The sequence below is a fragment of the Pseudophryne corroboree genome, chromosome 1 (assembly GCF_028390025.1).
Source record: "Pseudophryne corroboree isolate aPseCor3 chromosome 1, aPseCor3.hap2, whole genome shotgun sequence".
Classification (NCBI taxonomy): Eukaryota; Metazoa; Chordata; class Amphibia; order Anura; family Myobatrachidae; genus Pseudophryne; species Pseudophryne corroboree.
In genome coordinates this window covers 624348183-624369458 of record NC_086444.1, presented here as the reverse complement: position 1 = coordinate 624369458, position 21276 = coordinate 624348183, and the positions used below count along the sequence as shown (strand labels likewise).

General features: G+C 46.2%; 1 protein-coding gene across 1 annotated transcript in view; it reads left to right on the top strand.

Moving 5' to 3' along the window:
• RNF126 (ring finger protein 126) overlaps positions 1 to 21276 on the top strand; it is a 99551-nt gene that overhangs the window by 19937 nt on the left and 58338 nt on the right. Inside the window, exons 3-4 of the mRNA XM_063914483.1 lie at positions 16949 to 17006; positions 17110 to 17348. Coding sequence (XP_063770553.1) covers positions 16949 to 17006; positions 17110 to 17348 — 297 coding nt within the window. The remainder of the gene's footprint in view (positions 1 to 16948; positions 17007 to 17109; positions 17349 to 21276) is intronic.

The following is a 21276-nucleotide window of genomic DNA, read 5'->3' as shown; positions in this document are numbered from 1 at the left end:
CTTCAGTGCTGCTCTGTGTGTGTGTGAGACTGGGAGCAATGGTGCGCAGCTTACCGCTGCGCGCCTTACCTCATGAAGATCTGATGTCTTCTGCCTTCTCTATCCGGCTTCTATCTTCGGCATCTGTGAGGAGGACGGCGGCGCGGCTCCGGGACGAACCCCAGGTGAGACCTGTGTTCCGACTCCCTCTGGAGCTAATGGTGTCCAGTAGCCTTAGAAGCAGTGCCCAACTTGACAAGCCAGCTCTGCTTCTCTCTCCTCGGTCCCACGATGCAGGGAGCCTGTTGCCAACAGGACTCCCTGAAAATAAAAAACCTAACAAAATTCTTCTTCAACAGAAAACTCTGGAGAGCTCTCTGCAGTGCACCCATTCTCCTCTGGGCACAAGATCTAACTGAGGTCTGGAGGAGGGGCATAGAGGGAGGAGCCAGTGCACACCCATAGTCAAAGTTCTTTTTAGGTGCCCTTACTCCTGCGGAGCCCGTCTATACCCCATGGTCCTTACGGAGTCCCCAGCATCCTCTAGGACGTAAGAGAAATAAATAAATATATATATATATATATATATATATATATATATATATATATATATTCTCTGACGTCCTAGTGGATGCTGGGACTCCGTAAGGACCATGGGGAATAGCGGCTCCGCAGGAGACAGAGCACAAGAATAAAAGCTTTAGGATCAGGTGGTGTGCACTGGCTCCTCCCCCTATGACCCTCCTCCAAGCCTCAGTTAGATTTTTGTGCCCGAACGAGAAGGGTGCAGGCTAGGTGGCTCTCCTGAGCTGCTTAGAATAAAAGTTTATTTTAGGTTTTTTATTTTCAGTGAGTCCTGCTGGCAACAGGCTCACTGCATCGTGGGACTAAGGGGAGAAGAAACGAACTCACCTGCGTGCAGAGTGGATTGGGTTTCTTAGGCTACTGGACATTAGCTCCAGAGGGACGATCACAGGTTCAGCCTGGATGGGTCCCGGAGCCGCGCCGCCGGCCCCCTTACAGAGCCAGAAGAGCGAAGAGGTCCGGTGAAATCGGCGGCAGAAGACGGTCCTGTCTTCAACTAAGGTAGCGCACAGCACTGCAGCTGTGCGCCATTGCTCTCAGCACACTTCACACTCCGGTCACTGAGGGTGCAGGGGGGGGGGGGGGGGATCGCCCTGAGACGCAATATAACAGATATACCTTAGGTTGGCAAAAAGAAATACATCACATATAGCTCCTGGGCTATATGGATGTATTTAACCCCTGCCATTTTTCCAGAAAAGAGCGGGAGATAAGGACGTCGTGAAGGGGCGGAGCCTATCTCCTCAGCACACAAGCGCCATTTTCCCTCACAGCTTCGAAGGACGGCTCCCTGACTCTCCCCTGCAGACCTGCTACAGAATCAGGGTAAAAAAGAGAAGGGGGGGCACTATTGGCAGCTAATAATAAAAACAGCAGTTATATAAGGTTATCCCTGTATATATATATATATATATATATAGCGCTTGGTGTGTGCTGGCAAACTCTCCCTCTGTCCCTCTGTCTCTCCAAAGGGCTGGTGGGGTCCTGTCCTCTATCAGAGCATTCCCGGTGTGTGTGCTGTGTGTCGGTACGTGTGTGTCGACATGTATGAGGAGGAAAATGATGTGGAGGCGGAGCAATTGCCTGGGTTAGTGATGTCACCCCCTAGGGAGTCGACACCTGACTGGATGATCGTATTTAAAGAATTACGTGACAATGTCAGCACTTTGCAAAAAACTGTTGACGACATGAAAGTCCAGGCGTCTCAGACACCGTCAGGGGCCCTAAAACGCCCGTTACCTCAGTGGGTCGACACAGACACAGATACTGAGTCTAGTGTCGACGGTGAGGAGACAAACGTAATGTCCAGTAGGGCCACACGTTACATGATCACGGCAATGAAGGAGGCATTGAACATTTCTGACACTACAAGTACCACAAAGAAGGGTATTATGTGGGGTGTGAAAAAACTACCAATAGTTTTTCCTGAGTCAGATGAATTAAATGAGGTGTGTGATAAAGCGTGGGTTTCCCCCGACAAAAAAACTGCTAATTTCTAATAAATTATTGGCACTATACCCTTTCCCGCCAGAGGTTAGGGCGCGTTGGGAAACACCCCCTAGGGTAGATAAAGCGCTCACGCGTTTATCTAAACAAGTAGCGTTACCGTCTCCTGATACGGCCACCCTCAAAGAACCAGCTGATAGAAGGCTGGAAAATATCCTAAAAAGTATATACACACATACTGGTATTATACTGCGACCAGCTATCGCTTCAGCCTGGATGTGCAGTGCTGGAGTCGCGTGGTCGGATTCCCTGACTGAAAATATTGATACCCTGGACAGGGACAATATATTGTTAACTATAGAGCATTTGAAGGATGCATTACTATATATGCGTGATGCACAGAGGGATATTTGCACCCTGGCATCAAGAGTAAGTGCTATGTCCATTTCTGCCAGAAGAGCATTATGGACGCGACAGTGGTCAGGGGATGCGGATTCCAAACGACATATGGAAGTATTGCCGTATAAAGGGGAGGAGTTATTTGGGGCTGGTCTATCGGACCTGGTGGCCACGGCAACGGCTGGAAAGTCCACCTTTTTACCCCAGGTCACCTCACATCAGCAGAAAAAGACACCGTCTTTTCAAACTCAGTCCTTTCGTTCCCATAAGTACAAGCGAGCAAAAGGCCACTCACTTCTGCCCCGGGGCAGAGGAAGAGGAAAAAGACTGCACCATGCAGCCGCTTCCCAGGAGCAGAAGCCCTCCCCTGCTTCTGCCAAGTCTTCAGCATGACGCTGGGGCTTTACAAGCAGACTCAGAGACGGTGGGGGCCCGTCTCAAGAATTTCAACGCGCAGTGGGCTCACTCGCAAGTGGACCCCTGGATTCTACAGGTAGTATCGCAGGGGTACAAACTGGAATTCGAGGCGTTTCCCCCTCGCCGGTTCCTGAAGTCTGCTCTACCAAAGTCTCCCTCCGACAGGGAGGCAGTTTTGGAAGCCATTCACAAGCTGTATTCCCAGCAGGTGATAATCAAGGTGTTGGTATAGTGCGATGGATCGATACCATAGGTGTGCAGTGGGGAGCCTTAGATAAAGTATTACCTCAGGAGTTACCTTGTATACAGACAGAACGAGACTTGAGATGTATATCTTGTTTATATAGTACTGAAATAGCAGGATCAATACAACAGGTTTCAGTATCATCAGCTTATCTCCTTCTCCCTCAGAGACTCTTCTAGAATGAACACACATGTGAGGTAAAACAAACAAGTACATAACATATGCAACAGACAAACACTACATCTCTGTAACTATACAGCGCCATCTGCTGCCCCTGTACGGTAACTACATGCATATAAACAAAACCATAGTCTGTTGTCCATATTTCAACACCCCTTCTCAACAGACTGGGTTTCTTCAGTTAGACCCATCTTTGACGTAAGTCTCCAATGTCTCTCTCTGGTAAGAGGCTTAGTCATGATATCAGCTGTCATATCTTCTGTTGGGCAATAGTTCAACTCTATAAGACCTTGTTCCTGTAGATCCCTCAGGAAGTGATGCTTGACATCAATGTGCTTGGTTCTTGGGTTCACTCTTTCTGTTTGCGCTAGTGCAATGCATCCTTGATTATCCTCATATATCTTGATAGGTTCTTCTTGAGGCATTCCTAGGTCTGATAGTAGTTGCATTAACCATACCACTTCTTGACTGGCGTGAGCTGCTGCAATATATTCAGCTTCTGTAGAAGATAGTGCTACGGTAGACTGCTTCTTGCTTGTCCAGCTGATTAATCCTTCTCCAATAGAGAATAGATATCCACTTGTGGATTTTCTGTCACTTGTGTCTCCAGCCCAATCTGCGTCAACATATCCTGTTAACTTGTGACTTGTGTTTGCTGAGAGCTTAAGCTTCTTGTTAATCGTTCCCTTTAAGTAACGAATTACCCTCTTAACTGCATTCCAATCCATCTTTGTTGGTTTAGAGACTTTTCTGCTTAAAATCCCGACTGCTGTGGAGATATCTGGTCTGGTGACGGTTGCAATGTATAGCAATTTTCCTATGGCTTTTCTGTATAGATGGTTATCCTCTAACAGGTTGCTCTGATCATTTGGTTCCTTTTCATAACTTGTCTCCATAGGAGTGCTTGCTGTCTTTGCATCTTGCATACCAAATTCCTCAATGGTTTCCTGAATTTTGTATTTCTGACTTAGTGTGAATGTTCCATCACCTTCTCTTGAGATTTGCATTCCCAAGTAATGCGTTATGTGGCCGAGGTCTTTTGTTTCAAACTGACGGTTTAGTTCTTGTAACAATTCAACTTCGTCCCCTTCTTGTTCGAAACAAACTAGCAAATCGTCCACGTAAATTAATACATAGAACCATCTTTCCTCTATCAACTTTGTATAGAGACATGGGTCTGCTTTGCTTCTGATGAATCCCTTTTCTGTCAGAACTCCATTTATCTTTGTATTCCATGCTCTTGCTGCTTGTTTAAGACCATATATACTCTTGTTCAGTTTACATACATGATCTGGGTTCTGAGAATTCACGAAGCCTGGTGGTTGTTCCATGTATATATCTTCCTTTAGTTCACCATGTAGGAAAGCCGTCTTTACATCGAAATGTTTCACTTTCATACCCTTTATGGCTGCTGTTAGGAGTAAGGTTCTAATGGTAGTGTGCTTCACAACTGGAGCAAACGTTTCATCATAATCTTCTCCAAATTTCTGTGAATATCCTTTAGCAACTTCTTCTCGTGATGCAGGTTCTTGCATGTTAACGGCTTTTGCTTTGTAAGATAAACGTGTAGGTGCTTTTCCCTTATTTTCTCTTGAAGAGCGTCTCACACCCTCGGATGCACTCTCATGAGTGTCGCTGGTATTTGTCTTGTGTTGTACTTCAACTTCTTGAGTGATCTCTACTTCATCTGTTTCTTTGGATTTGGTGCTTTCTTCTTCTTCAGTAGAGTCTACTGGAGTTATGACATCATCTCGTGTTTCTTCTATGAATGTCACACTGTTGCTTATAACTACTTTTCCAGTTCTTGGATTTAAGATTCTGTAGCCTTTTGAATGTTCACTATAACCGACTAGAACTCCCTCTTCTGCTCGGTTCTGCAACTTGCTTCGTTTTTCAGCAGGAATGTAGACGAAGGCTCTGCATCCAAAAACTCTAATGTGCTTTAAGCTGGGTTTCTTACCGTGCCACAGCTCATATGGTGTCTTCCTTACTGCTTTGGAAAGTAGTCTGTTTTGAAGATAGGTGGCTGTTGCTGCTGCTTCACCCCAATATTTATCAGGTAGTCCTGAATCTGTAAGCATGCACCTTATCATTTCTGTTAGTGATCTGTTTTTCCTCTCAGATACGCCATTTTGCTCTGGTGTATATGGTACTGTCTTCTGATGCTCAATACCGAGTCCTCTTAAGTACCGTTCTATTTTCTGTCCTGTGAACTCGCCTCCATTGTCGCTGCGTAGAGTTAGCATATTCCTCTTGAACCTGTTTCTGGTCATGTTCACATAGTCTTGCAGCTTTTCAAAGACTTCATCTTTACTTTTTATTAGATAAGTGACTGTGAACCTGGAGTAGTCGTCAATGAATGTCAGTATATACCTTTTGTCTCCTACGGTTCGCGTTTTCATAGGTCCGCATACATCACTATGTACCAGGTCTAGTGGTCTGGAAGCTCTGTTTTCACTTTTCTTAGGAATTGATGTCCTTGTCGCTTTCGCTTTTATGCAGCATTGACACTTCATCATTTCTGAACAGTCTGACACTTTGAGATCCCTGGCTAGGTCTCTCTTCTGCATTTCCTTTATGCAATCTGGGTGTCTGTGTCCTAATCTTCTATGCCACTTGTGAATACAGTCAGCGTGTTTCTGTGTACTCAGCTTTGCCTGCTGTGCTGCAATATCCAGACAGTATAAATGTTCTTTTATTCTGGCTGTAGCTAGTGTTTCTCTTCCGTTTTGGATAAAACACTTATTATTCTGAAACTTTACAGTAAGTCCTTTTTCTACTAGATTCTTTACTGATAGCAGTGCTCCCTCAAGCTTGGGAACATATAGCACATCTGTTACGGGTATTTCTGTATAGCTGCCATTACCCTTGGAGCATAGGAATTTACCATTCCCTTTCCCTTCTGCAATGATATTTGTTCCATCTGCTAGGTAGATTGTTTCTTTATGGTTCAAATCAAGTTCAGTAAAGAAGTCCTTGTTGTTTGTCATGTGACTAGTCGCTCCTGAGTCTACATACCACTTTTCTGATAATTGGATTACTGTCGCTTTAAATGTTCCATTCCACTTGTGTGCTCCTGTATCTGTAAGTGTGGCTTTGGCTCTTTGTTTGTGTAATCTTTCTGGTGGTTTGTGCTGCTCTGTCTTCCATATGGTGCAATCTCTTTTCAGGTGACCCACTTTCTTGCATCTGAAACATGCTCTTGTTTCCCTGGTGTGTGGCTTAGTGTCCGCCATTTTAAGTGCTTTCTCTGTGTCACTTTCAGTATTGCACTCTGTAAGCTCCTTTCTGCGTTGATACTCCTCTATGAGCCTGTTCTTCACAAAGTCTGGTGTGATTTCTGCTTCAGGTCTCATTTCTAGTGCGTTTATTAGTGCACTGTATGTATCTGGTAAACTGCAAAGGAGGATGGCTACTATGTGGTTGCTTTTGATTTCTTCTCCCATTGACCTGAGCTGTATGGTTATCTCTAGTAGTGCACTGATGTGTTCTTGCATTGTCTTGCCTTTATTAAATCTCATTTGATATAATTTTCTTAATAGGAATAGTTTGCTGTTCAAACTTGATCCTTCATGCACTCTCTGTAAAGCACACCACATGCCTTTAGCTGTATTCTCTTGTCTTATGTGTATAAGCTGTTCATCTTCCACTAGTAAACTTATAGTGGCTCTTGCCTGTCTGTCCTTCTTAATCCACTGCTGATCCTCTCCTTCAGGTCTGTCTGCATTTATAACATCCCATAAATCATCTCTGGTTAATAGCATTTCTACTTTAAACTTCCATGTTTGATAGTTCTCATTAGAAAGCTTGCTTGCAGCTAGTCTGAGATCTGTGTAATTTGCCATAACCCTTCCTTGTATAGATCTCTCTATTCTTCTGTGGTATTAAACTTGTTTTACTCACAGTTTTCTTTCCAAGGTTCTCCTGGGTTGTTTCTTGTGCGTTACACAGTCTGCTGTCTGCGCCTGCTGGGACTTGCAGTGCGACTCGTGATCTGGATGCTGCTTGGGATGCACTCCTGAAAACTTTATCTTGTACAGACTCCAGTCTGGGCCCATAACCTGTTGGTATAGTGCGATGGATCGATACCATAGGTGTGCAGTGGGGAGCCTTAGATAAAGTATTACCTCAGGAGTTACCTTGTATACAGACAGAACGAGACTTGAGATGTATATCTTGTTTATATAGTACTGAAATAGCAGGATCAATACAACAGGTTTCAGTATCATCAGCTTATCTCCTTCTCCCTCAGAGACTCTTCTAGAATGAACACACATGTGAGGTAAAACAAACAAGTACATAACATATGCAACAGACAAACACTACATCTCTGTAACTATACAGCGCCATCTGCTGCCCCTGTACGGTAACTACATGCATATAAACAAAACCATAGTCTGTTGTCCATATTTCAACACAAGGTACCCCTCCTACAACAAGGAAAGGGGTATTATTCCACGCTGTTTGTGGTACCGAAGCCGGACAGCTCGGTGAGACCAATTTTAAATCTGAAATCCTTGAACACTTACATAAAAAGGTTCAAATTCAAGATGGAGTCACTCAGAGCAGTGATAGCGAACCTGGAAGAAGGGGACTATATGGTGTCTCTGGACATCAAAGATGCTTATCTCCACGTCCCAATTTACCCTTCTCACCAAGGGTACCTCAGGTTTGTAGTACAAAACTGTCATTATCAGTTTCAGACGCTGCCGTTTGGGTTGTCCACGGCACCTCGGGTCTTTACCAAGGTAATGGCCGAAATGATGATTCTTCTTCGAAGAAAAGGCATCTTAATTATCCCTTACTTGGACGATCTCCTGATAAGGGCAAGGTCCAGGGAACAGTTAGAAGTCGGAGTAGCACTATCTCAGGTAGTGTTACGTCAGCACGGGTGGATCCTAAATATTCCAAAATCGCAGCTGATTCCAACGACACGTCTACTGTTCCTAGGAATGATTCTGGAAACAGTCCAGAAGAAGGTGTTTCTCCCGGAGGAGAAGGCCAGGGAGTTATCCGAGCTAGTCAGGAACCTCCTAAAACCAGGCCAGGTGTCAGTGCATCAGTGCACGAGGGTCCTGGGAAAAATGGTGGCTTCTTACGAAGCGATTCCATTCGGAAGATTCCATGCAAGAACGTTTCAGTGGGATCTACTGGACAAATGGTCCGGATCGCATCTTCAGATGCATCAGCGGATAACCCTGTCGCCAAGGACAAGGGTGTCTCTTCTGTGGTGGCTGCAGAGTGCTCATCTGCTAGAGGGCCGCAGATTTGGCATTCAGGAATGGATCCTGGTGACCACGGATGCCAGCCTGAGAGGCTGGGGAGCAGTCACACAGGGAAGAAATTTCCAGGGCTTGTGGTCAAGCATGGAAACATCTCTTCATATAAACATTCTGGAACTAAGGGCCATTTACAATGCCCTAAGTCAAGCGAAACCCCTGCTTCAGGGTCAGGCGGTATTGATCCAATCGGACAACATCACGTCAGTCGCCCACGTAAACAGACAGGGCGACACGAGAAGCAGGAGGGCAATGGCAGAAGCTGCAAGGATTCTTCGCTGGGCGGAAAATCATGTGATAGCACTGTCAGCAGTGTTCATGTTGGCGTCCCGTCTAAACAAAAAACTAGACAGGTATTGCGCCAGGTCAAGGGACCCTCAGGCAATAGCGGTGGACGCTCTGGTAACACCGTGGGTGTACCAGTCAGTGTATGTGTTCCCTCCTCTGCCTCTCATACCAAAAGTACTGAGAATCATAAGAAGGAGAGGAGTAAGAACTATACTCGTGGTTCCGGATTGGCCAAGAAGGACTTGGTACCCGGAACTTCAAGAGATGATCACGGAAGACCCGTGGCCTCTACCTCTAAGAAAGGACCTGCTCCAGCAGGGGCCTTGTCTGTTCCAAGACTTACCGCGGCTGCGTTTGACGGCATGGCGGTTGAACGCCGGATCCTGAAGGAAAAAGGCATTCCAGATGAAGTCATCCCTACCCTGATCAAAGCCAGGAAGGATGTAACCGCAAAACATTATCACCGCATTTGGCGAAAATATGTTGCGTGGTGTGAGGCCAAGAAGGCCCCTACAGAGGAATTTCAACTGGGTCGTTTCCTCCATTTCCTGCAAACAGGACTGTCTATGGGCCTAAAATTAGGGTCCATTAAGGTTCAAATTTCGGCCCTGTCGATTTTCTTCCAGAAAGAACTGGCTTCCGTGCCTGAAGTTCAGACATTTGTAAAAGGGGTACTGCATATACAGCCTCCTTTTGTGCCTCCAGTGGCACCTTGGGATCTCAATGTTGTTTTGAGTTTCCTAAAGTCACATTGGTTTGAACCACTCACCACTGTGGACTTAATATATCTCACATGGAAGGTGTCGATGCTGTTAGCCCTGGCTTCAGCCAGGCGTGTGTCAGAATTGGCGGCTTTATCATATAAAAGCCCTTACTTAATTTTTCATTCTGACAGGGCAGAATTGAGGACTCGTCCTCAATTTCTCCCTAAGGTGGTTTCTGCATTTCACATGAACCAACCTATTGTGGTACCTGCGGCTACTAGGGACTTGGAGGACTCCAAGTTGCTTGACGTTGTCAGGGCCCTGAAAATATATGTTTCCAGGACGGCTGGAGTCAGAAAATCTGACTCGCTGTTTATCCTGTATGCACCCAACAAGCTGGGTGCTCCTGCTTCTAAGCAGACGATTGCTCGTTGGATTTGTAGTACAATTCAGCTTGCACATTCTGTGGCAGGCCTGCCACAGCCAAAATCTGTAAAAGCCCATTCCACAAGGAAAGTGGGCTCATCTTGGGCGGCTGCCCGAGGGGTCTCGGCTTTACAACTTTGCCGAGCAGCTACTTGGTCAGGGGCAAACACGTTTGCTAAATTCTACAAATTTGATACCCTGGCTGAGGAGGACCTGGAGTTCTCTCATTCGGTGCTGCAGAGTCATCCGCACTCTTCCGCCCGTTTGGGAGCTTTGGTATAATCCCCATGGTCCTTACGGAGTCCCAGCATCCACTAGGACATCAGAGAAAATAAGATTTTACTCACCGATAAATCTATTTCTCGTAGTCCGTAGTGGATGCTGGGCGCCCATCCCAAGTGCGGATTGTCTGCAATACTTGTATATAGTTATTGTTACAAAATTCGGGTTATTATTGTTGTGAGCCATCTTTTCAGAGGCTCCTTTCGTTTATCATACTGTTAACTGGGTTCAGATCACGAGTTGTACGGTGTGATTGGTGTGGCTGGTATGAGTCTTACCCGGGATTCAATATCCTTCCTTATTATGTACGCTCGTCCGGGCACAGTATCCTAACTGAGGCTTGGAGGAGGGTCATAGGGGGAGGAGCCAGTGCACACCACCTGATCCTAAAGCTTTTATTCTTGTGCCCTGTCTCCTGCGCTATTCCCCATGGTCCTTACGGAGTCCCAGCATCCACTACGGACTACGAGAAATAGATTTATCGGTGAGTGAAATCTTAATATATATATATAATTTTTTTTTTTTTTTTTTTTTTTTTCTTCTCTGACGTCCTAAGTGGATGCTGGGGACTCCGTCAGGACCATGGGGACCAGCGGCTCCGCAGGAGACAGGGCACAAAAGTAAAAGCTTTAGGATCAGGTGGTGTGCACTGGCTCCTCCCCCTATGACCCTCCTCCAAGCCTCAGTTAGATTTTTGTGCCCGGCCGAGAAGGGTGCAATCTAGGTGGCTCTCCTAAAGAGCTGCTTAGAGTAAAAGTTTGTTAGGTTTTTTATTTTCAGTGAGTCCTGCTGGCAACAGGCTCACTGCTACGAGGGACTTAGGGGAGAGAAGTGAACTCACCTGCGTGCAGGATGGATTGGCTTCTTAGGCTACTGGACACCATTAGCTCCAGAGGGAGTCGGAACACAGGTCTCACCCTGGGGTTCGTCCCGGAGCCGCGCCGCCGACCCCCCTTGCAGATGCCGAAAAGTGAAGGTCCAGAAACGGCGGCAGAAGACTCTTCAGTCTTCATAAGGTAGCGCACAGCACTGCAGCTGTGCGCCATTGTTGTCAGCACACTTCATAGCAGCGGTCACTGAGGGTGCAGGGCGCTGGGGGGGGGCGCCCTGGGCAGCAATGATAGTACCTTATTCTGGCTAAAAATACATCACATATAGCCCCTGGGGGCTATATGGATGTATTTAACCCCTGCCAGGTCTCAGAAAAACGGGAGAAGAAGCCCGCCGAAAAGGGGGCGGGGCCTATTCTCCTCAGCACACAGCGCCATTTTCCCTCACAGAAATGCTGGTGGGAAGGCTCCCAGGCTCTCCCCTGCACTGCACTACAGAAACAGGGTTAAAACAGAGAGGGGGGGCACTTATTTGGCGATATGTGTATATATATATATATATATATATATATATATATATATATATATATATATATTAAAATGCTATAAGGGAAAAACACTTATATAAAGGTTGTCCCTGTATAATTATAGCGTTTTGGTGTGTGCTGGCAAACTCTCCCTCTGTCTCCCCAAAGGGCTAGTGGGGTCCTGTCCTCTATCAGAGCATTCCCTGTGTGTGTGCTGTGTGTCGGTACGTGTGTGTCGACATGTATGAGGACGATGTTGGTGAGGAGGCGGAGCAATTGCCTGAAATGGTGATGTCACTCTCTAGGGAGTCGACACCGGAATGGATGGCTTATTTAAGGAATTACGTGATAATGTCAACACGCTGCAAGGTCGGTTGACGACATGAGACGGCCGGCAAACAAATTAGTACCTGTCCAGGCGTCTCAAACACCGTCAGGGGCTGTAAAACGCTCATTTACCTCAGTCGGTCGACACAGACACTGACACTGACTCCAGTGTCGACGGTGAAGAAGCAAACGTATTTTCCTTTAGGGCCACACGTTACATGTTAAGGGCAATGAAGGAGGTGTTACATATTTCTGATACTACAAGTACCACAAAAAAGGGTATTATGTGGAGTGTGAAAAAACTACATGTGGTTTTTCCTGAATCAGATAAATTAAATGAAGTGTGTGATGATGCGTGGGTTTCCCCCGATAGAAAATTATTTGCGGTATACCCTTTCCCGCCAGAAGTTAGGGCGCGTTGGGAAACACCCTTTAGGGTGGATAAGGCGCTCACACGCTTATCAAAACAAGTGGCGGTACCGTCTCCAGATAGGGCCGCCCTCAAGGAGCCAGCTGAGAGGCTGGAAAATATCCTAAAAAGGTATATACACACATACTGGTGTTATACTGCGACCAGCGATCGCCTCAGCCTGGATGTGCAGCGCTGGGGTGGCTTGGTCGGATTCCCTGACTGAAAATATTGATACCCTTGACAGGGACAGTATTTTATTGACTATAGAGCATTTAAAGGATGCATTTCTATATATGCGAGATGCACAGAGGGATATTTGCACTCTGGCATCAAGAGTAAGTGCGATGTCCATATCTGCCAGAAGATGTTTATGGACACGACAGTGGTCAGGTGATGCAGATTCCAAACGGCACATGGAAGTATTGCCGTATAAAGGGGAGGAGTTATTTGGGGTCGGTCCATCGGACCTGGTGGCCTCGGCAACAGCTGGAAAATCCACCTTTTTTACCCCAAATCACATCTCAGCAGAAAAAGACACCGTCTTTTCAGCCTCAGTCCTTTCGTCCCCATAAGGGCAAGCGGGCAAAAGGCCAGTCATATCTGCCCAGGGATAGAGGAAAGGGAAGAAGACTGCAGCAGGCAGCCCATTCCCAGGAACAGAAGCCCTCCACAGCTTCTGCCAAGTCCTCAGCATGACGCTGGGGCCGTACAAGCGGACTCAAGTGCGGTGGGGGGTCGTCTCAAGAGTTCAGCGCGTAGTGGGCTCACTCGCAAGTGGACCCCTGGATCCTACAAGTAGCATCCCAGGGGTACAGACTGGAGATTCGAGACGTCTCCCCCCTCGCAGGCTCCTGATGTCTGCTTTACCAACGTCTTCCTCCGACAGGGAGGCAGTATTGGAAACAATTCACAAGCTGTATTCCCAGCAGGTGATAATCAAAGTACCCCTCCTACAACAAGGAAAGGGGTATTATTCCACACTATATTGTGGTACTGAAGCCAGACGGCTCGGTGAGACCTATTCTAAATGGGAAATCTTTGAACACTTACATACAAAGGTTCAAATCAAGATGGAGTCACTCAGAGCAGTGATAGCGAACCAGGAAGAAGGGGACTATATGGTGTCCCTGGACATCAAGGATGCTTACCTCCATGTCCCAAATTGCCCTTCTCACCAAGGGTACCTCAGGTTCGTGGTACGGAACTGTCACTATCCGTTTCAGACGCTGCCGTTTGGATTGTCCACGGCACCCCGGGTCTTTACCAAAGTAATGGCCGAAATGATGATTCTTCTTCAAAGAAAAGGCGTCTTAATTATCCCTTACTTGGACGATCTCCTGATAAGGGCAAGGTCCAGAGAACAGTTGGAAGTCGGAGTAGCACTATCTCAAGTAGTTCTACGACAGCACGGGTGGATTCTAAATATCCAAAATCGCAGCCGTTTCCGACGACACGTCTGCTGTTCCTAGGGATGGTTCTGGACACAGTCCAGAAAAAGGTGTTTCTCCCGGAGGAGAAAGCCAGGGAGTTATCCGAGCTAGTCAGGAACCTCCTAAAACCAGGAAAAGTGTCAGTGCATCATTGCACAAGAGTCCTGGGAAAAATGGTGGCTTATTACGAAGCGATTCCATTCGGCAGATTCCACGCAATAACTTTTCAGTGGGATCTGCTGGACAAATGGTCCGGATCGCATTTTCAGATGCATCAGCGGATAACCCTATCTCCAAGGACAAGGGTGTCTCTCCTGTGGTGGTTACAGAGTGCTCATCTTCTAGAGGGCCGCAGATTCGGCATTCAGGATTGGATGCTGGTGACCACGAAGGCCAGCCTGAGAGGCTGGGGAGCAGTCACACAGGAAAAAAAAAAATTTCCAGGGAGTGTGATCAAGTCTGGAGATTTTTCTCCACATAAATATACTGGAGCTAAGGGCAATTTACAATGCTCTAAGCTTAGCAAGACCTCTGCTTCAAGGTCAGCCGGTATTGATCCAGTGGGACAACATCACGGCAGTCGCCCACGTAAACAGACAGGGCGGCACAAGAAGCAGGAGGGCAATGGCAGAAACTGCAAGGATTTTTCGCTGGGCGGAAAATCATGTGATAGCACTGTCAGCAGTGTTCATTCCGGGAGTGGACAACTGGGAAGCAGACTTCCTCAGCAGGCACAACCTCCACCCGGGAGAGTGGGGACTTCATCGGGAAGTCTTCCACATGATTGTGAACCGTTGGAAACCAAAGGTGGACATGATGGCGTCCCGCCTGAACAAAAAACTGGACAAGTATTGAGCCAGGTCAAAAGACCCTCAGGCAATAGCTGTGGACGTTCTGGTAACACCGTGGGTGTACCAGTCGGTGTATGTCTTCCCTCCTCTGCTTCTCATACCCAAGGTATTGAGAATTATAAGACGTAGAGGAGTAAGAACTATACTCGTGGCTCCGGATTGGCCAAGAAGGACTTGGTACCCGGAACTTCAAGAGATGCTCACAGAGGACTCATGGCCTCTGCCGCTAAGAAGGGACTTGCTTCAGCAAGTACCATGTCTGTTCCAAGACTTACCGCGGCTGCGTTTGACGGCATGGCGGTTGAACGCCGGATCCTAAGGGAAAAAGACATTCCGGAAGAGGTAATTCCTACCCTGGTCAAAGCCAGGAAGGAGGTGACCGCACAACATTCTCACCACAGGTGGCGAAAATATGTTGCGTGGTGTGAGGCCAGGAAGGCCCCATGAAGAAATTTCAACTCGGTCGTTTCCTGCATTTCCTGCAAACAGGAGTGTCTATGGGCCTCAAATTGGGGTCCATTAAGGTTCAAATTTCGGCCCTGTCGATTTTCTTCCAGAAAGAATTGGCTTCAGTTCCTGAAGTCCAGAAGTTTGTCAAGGGAGTACTGCATATACAACCCCCTTTTGTGCCTCCAGTGGCACTGTGGGATCTCAACGTAGTTCTGGGATTCCTAAAATCACATTGGTTTAAACCGCTCAAATCTGTGGATTTGAAATATCTCACAGGGAAAGTGACCATGCTGTTGGCCCTGGCCTCGGCCAGGCGAGTGTCAGAATTGGCGGCGTTTGTCTCAAAAAAGCCCATATCTGATTGTCCATTCGGACAGGGCAGAGCTGCGGACTCGTCCCCAGTTTCTCCCTAAGGTGGTGTCAGTGTTTCACCCGAACCAGCTTATTGTGGTACCTGCGGCTACTAGGGACTTGGAGGACTCCAAGTTGCTAGATGTTGTCAGGGCCCTGAAAATATAGTTTCCAGGACGGCTGGAGTCAGGAAAACTGACTTGCTGTTATCCTGTATGCACCCAAAAAACTGGGTGCTCTTGCTTCTAAGCAGACGATTGCTAGTTGGATGTGTAGTACAATTCAGCTTGCACATTCTGTGGCAGGCCTGCCACAGCCAAAATATGTAAATGCCCATTCCACAAGGAAGGTGGGCTCATCTTGGGCGGCTGCCCGAGGGGTCTCGGCTTTACAACTTTGCCGAGCTGATACTTGGTCAGGGGCACACCCTGACTGAGGAGGACCTGGAGTTCTCTCATTCGGTGCTGCAGAGTCATCCGCACTCTCCCGCCCGTTTGGGAGCTTTGGTATAATCCCCATGGTCCTGACGGAGTCCCCAGCATCCACTTAGGACGTCAGAGAAAATAAGAATTTACTTACCGATAATTCTATTTCTCGTAGTCCGTAGTGGATGCTGGGCGCCCATCCCAAGTGCGGATTGTCTGCAATACTTGTACATAGTTATTGTTACAAAAATCGGGTTATTATTGTTGTGAGCCATCTTTTCAGATGCTCCGCTGTTAACTGGGTTCAGATCACAGGTTGTACAGTGTGATTGGTGTGGCTGGTATGAGTCTTACCCGGGATTCAAAATCCTTCCTTATTGTGTACGCTCGTCCGGGCACAGTATCCTAACTGATGCTTGGAGGAGGGTCATAGGGGGAGGAGCCAGTGCACACCACCTGATCCTAAAGCTTTTACTTTTGTGCCCTGTTTCCTGCGGAGCCGCTGGTCCCCATGGTCCTGACGGAGTCCCCAGCATCCACTACGGACTACGAGAAATAGAATTATCGGTAAGTAAATTCTTATTTATATATATATATATATATATATATATATATAGCCCTGGATACATTTACCAGTTAGGAATTTGTCCAATCCGCTTTTAAATACATTTACAGAGTCTGCCATTATTACCCCCTCCGGCAGGGAGTTCCAAATCTTTATTGCCCTTACCGTGCAGAACACTTTCTTACGTTGTGTACGGAATTTACTCTCCTCTATCCTAAGCGAGTGCCCACGTGTCCTATACAGAGTTCTTTTAATAAACAAATCCACTGCTAGCTAACTGGTAATGTTAGACTAAACAACAGAGATGAACAAGGTTTCAATTGGTGGGTGAGCCTAGGAACTATACTATAATACAGTACTTCCCTTTTCATATCACATATTATTTATTACTTTAACATCTGGTTGAGGTCTCTGATTAGTATTGGCCAGATGACTTTGAGGTTCTCCAAGAATTGTATCTTTTTGGCATAACATTTTTCATAGCTCTGTAACTTTTAACTAATTAGCCCTGCCTAAGCAAGAGACATTAATCGTTTGCTTTGTTTCTGTAGGAACACAGAAAACAGTAGCAGTACTTCTGGAACAGATCAGAACAGACATCCATTTGAGGTAAGCAACTTGTAACCATTCTCTCTGAATTTTGATTTATTTGTTTCATATTTAACTTGTTCTTCTGTTAACACAATTTCTCCTAATCACTTGATTCCAAAAGAACCTTGAACCCACCCAATTCACATTGTCTCCTGGCTATGGCCAAGTTACTTTTGGCATCTTTAACGAAGGACTGGAGTTCCCAATCTTTGGAGCAAGCGGACCAGGCGAAGAGAGCCGGGAAGGGGAAAATAGGAGAGACCAACAGTCACGGCAGAGATACAGCGCAAGGCAGCCACGTGCCAGACTGAGCACAAGACGGTCTACGGGAAGAAATGAGGGCGTTCCTACATTAGAAGGGTGAGGAGGAGCTGAGCAGAGTTAGGTATGGGGATGGGGTAGCGCTTGTCATAGTAACTTTGTTCTCATTTAAACATTTTCTTTACGAAATCTCTTTAGATTGCCATAAAGCATAACATTACAATGTGTTTCAAAGCTACTGCTGAACAAACATTAGTATAAATTTCTCAGCTGGATTTGAAGAACTATAGTTTCACAGTTTGAAAGGTATTTCCATGCTTTTATCATATTCATGTGAAAACAATGCATACTTTTGTGTATGTGTTTTTATATATGGGGAAATATATAATTACCCAGTTCTAGAATTTGACAAATCTCGTGTGACTAACAGTTTTTACTTTTCCATTGTATATTGGACAAAAATAAGCCAACATAAAACAAATGTGAGAATAGAGCTCATGGCTTTGTGAGGGTGTTGGTTTATGCTCACAAGTTCCCACCAAAGCAGGAGTTGAGGTCTGGGCTTTAACTTGACCAGTCAATATTTTTTTTTTTATAACCCATTTGCTTGTGTGGTTTTGTTGTAGGAGTCTGTTTTGCCAAGCTTTAGCTGTTTGCCTCACATTGGGTCTGATTCGGATTTGTATGCATATCCAATGGTTTAAGCACAAATCTGATGGTGGGGGAACTGTGCATGCACAGGACCCGTTCTGCGTGATCACAGCATGTTTGACATTGTGTTTTTGAGAAGCTGCCCTTAAATAAAAGCCATACATATCCGGTTTTGGTATTATAGGGCCTTTTTCAGGTCACTACCACAGTTTTTGAGAAAGGTGCGCTCGGCGCATCTCCCGTGCATGCGCAAGTAGTCAATGCAATTGGATCACTTTAACTGGATCGCATTAACTGCGGATGCCGCCAGCCCCGCGAACGCCTCTGCCTGTCAATCAGGCAGAGGCGTTTGTGGGGCTGGCGGCATCCGAGCGTTTTCAGGCCGCATCGGGGGAAACGGGGGCGTGTCGGTGGCGTTTTAGCGGCGGGTGCTGCGCCACTCGGATTGAGAGAATGGCGGCAGCTTACAGACAGGCTGCGCCGGCAGGAGGCATCCACAATTTCTGCGACCACGCTATAATTGCGGCGCAATCATAATTACAGCGTGATCGCAGTGGGTTGGTCACATGCTGGGTGGCCTTGCCCTGCAATGGGAGGCCCCCAGCATGTGATTGCAAGGACTGCAGATTCTGCTTAAAAGCAGAATTTGCAGTCCTTACAGAATGAGGTCCATAATCATGGACTTTACCCTTTGACAGAGATCTATAGATTTATGGCAGCAATTAATCTGGGTTAGTAACCCATTCTCCTAGATTTAGTCTAGAAGGTTTTTTTTATGAAGTGTCTGCTCACTGTCAGAGTCTTTATTTGTCGTGGACACAGGACTGATCCCACTGGCAGAAGTGGAGTAAATGATACTAGGGGTAGATACTGGTGCTGGTAACACCACTGACTATATTAGAATTTTAATAAACCTCCCCTAAGGGGATAAAAAGGGGGTTGACATAATGACGTCATTACCGATGCGTGGCTTGCGTTGCGTGATCGATAACACCCAAATGAACAATCGGATCAAAATTTGGATTGCACCTCCAGTGTGTAAAATTTAATAAACTACAAAAATGGCCCTGTCACTTTTTACCGTATCTGCTACGGTTGCTCCTCGGGTAAGGGCAAGAACAATGGATTAATATTAACTTACATTAAGACGTCTCAAATTTACAGCTCTATGGATTAAACACATTTTTAACGCTGATTTATATTTAAAACCGTGAAAATCAGAAACTCCAGTGCAAAGAACTATATATATGTGTGTATGTAGACTGGTAACAGTGGTAAAACGTGTATTGAAAGTGTTAAGGTTTCGGGGACGTGCACCCCTTTTTCAGAGCATGCCCCTGAATCTACAAATGGGATATGCCTAGTCTTACTGGCGATTACGGATATTTGCAGCTCGCAACTAGTGTGCCCGCGGGTATGCTCGTGCACTGCGTACACACCCGTGATCCATAGGATTACATGGTGCATGCGCTTCCGCGAGTCGCATGTGGGTGCAATTAATCTCCCCCGCGATGCATACGCAGACTGAACAAAAGATGAGGACACGTGTATGTTTTCTGGTGTAGTGGCAAGAAGAGTGTTATGGTTGCACTCTTGGTTAGCAGATGTTCACTCCAAAAATAGATTAGCAAGATTACCATATGAGGGTTCATTGCTATTTGGAAGTAAACATGACTTAATGATACAAAAAAATGATGGGAGGCAGGTCTACAAGACTACCACAAGTGGACCAGATATCCAGTGCCATCTTGCAGACAACCGTTTAGGGAGGCCAGAAGTTATAGGCAAGATTTGCCAGTACAATAGAAGAGAATTAATCATCTTTATTTATAAGAAGGAAGGACATAAGGTACCAGAAGCCCTTAAGGCACACTCGACTAGGGCAGTATCAACTCCTGAGCTAGGAAGGACATCTGCGCATCTATAAATACGTTTTCAAATCACTTTGCTTTAGATATTATGGACGCTCACTTTGGAAGTAGTGTTCTTCAAGTGGCAGTTAAATAATAAATTGCACTTATATAAGCACATACCTTGAAGTCTTGACTTTTTTAGCACTCAATGTTTACTACGAACATACACCTGGCACTATCATTAATCAAAGTGTCAGCAGCTTGTCCCGAGGATTCAGTACATATACCTCCAACAACAAACAATACAAAAAATAAGAGACTGCGCTTCTCACTTTGATCACACTTTTATTAAAAAATAATAATAATAAAAACACACAAAAAATACAATAAAATACAGATGCCAGCCGGTATCATAAAATTCCATTGCACATATTACATTTTATTTTTAATCTGAAATACTAAACTTCAGCTGGTTTTTACCAAATGAGCTAATCAGGCTTAGCAGCATACACAAGAATCTTATTTATCTAGTGTCTGGTGGAGAATCATATTATATCTCAGTCCCAGTGGGGTTTCCACTCAATCCCACCTTTCTATCCACTTTTGTTGGTTTATTCCAAATATGCAGTGGTGGTTTATAAGCACAATTAATCTCACATGCAGCTTTTTCCAGATTTGTTGCACTTTTTGGAGCAGTTAGTATTTCATTATCATGCAGGCATGCATTATCACTTTAAGGGCTGTATTCAATAAGAGTCGGAAACTGCCGTCTTGTCAGGAAACCCGACTTGTCGGAATGCTGTCATAAAGCAGGTGGATTGGCGGAATACCCGCCGATCCACCTGCTGCTCTCGGAAACGGGGCCAAATCCGACAGGTTTTGGCCCCCTCTCCGACAAACTCAATCCGACTTGAAAACAAGTCGGATTGAGGTGAGGCGGCAGGCTACGGGGATGATAGTACCTGCAGTGCCTCTTCCGCAGCCGTACACATCACTCCCGCTGCCAGCTCCGGCCACCGCTGGAAGCTCCCCCGCCGGGCGCCGCACTCTGCTCCTCCCGCTGCTGCTGTCAGCGCACCCGGCAGCCGCTGACAGCAGCACCAGGACAGGACACAGGGAACGGCCAAATCAGACAGTCGGATTGGCCTCTCTTTGAATAGGGGTTGTTAGGTCCATTCCGACAACTGCATGTCGGAATGGACCTGACTCTTATTGAATATACTCCTAAAACTGATTAGTAACAATTATTCAGGGTACACCATGACGTGCGCCCAAAGTGGTACCTCTCCCAGCTGCTGTTGTGGCAAGCAGCCCTGCCTGGGATGTCACGCTGGTACGCAGAATCCTGATTTGTTCCCCTTAGCACTGGGGTATGGTAACATGTAAAAAACGTCGGCTGGTATAGCAATCTCAGGATCAAACAGATGAATGCTGCAATGCTTTGGAAAGGATGTTCTGTCATGTGACAAATGCGTTTCCCTGCCTCCAGACTGGTTTCAGTGGCTTCCTCAGTGTCAGAAATG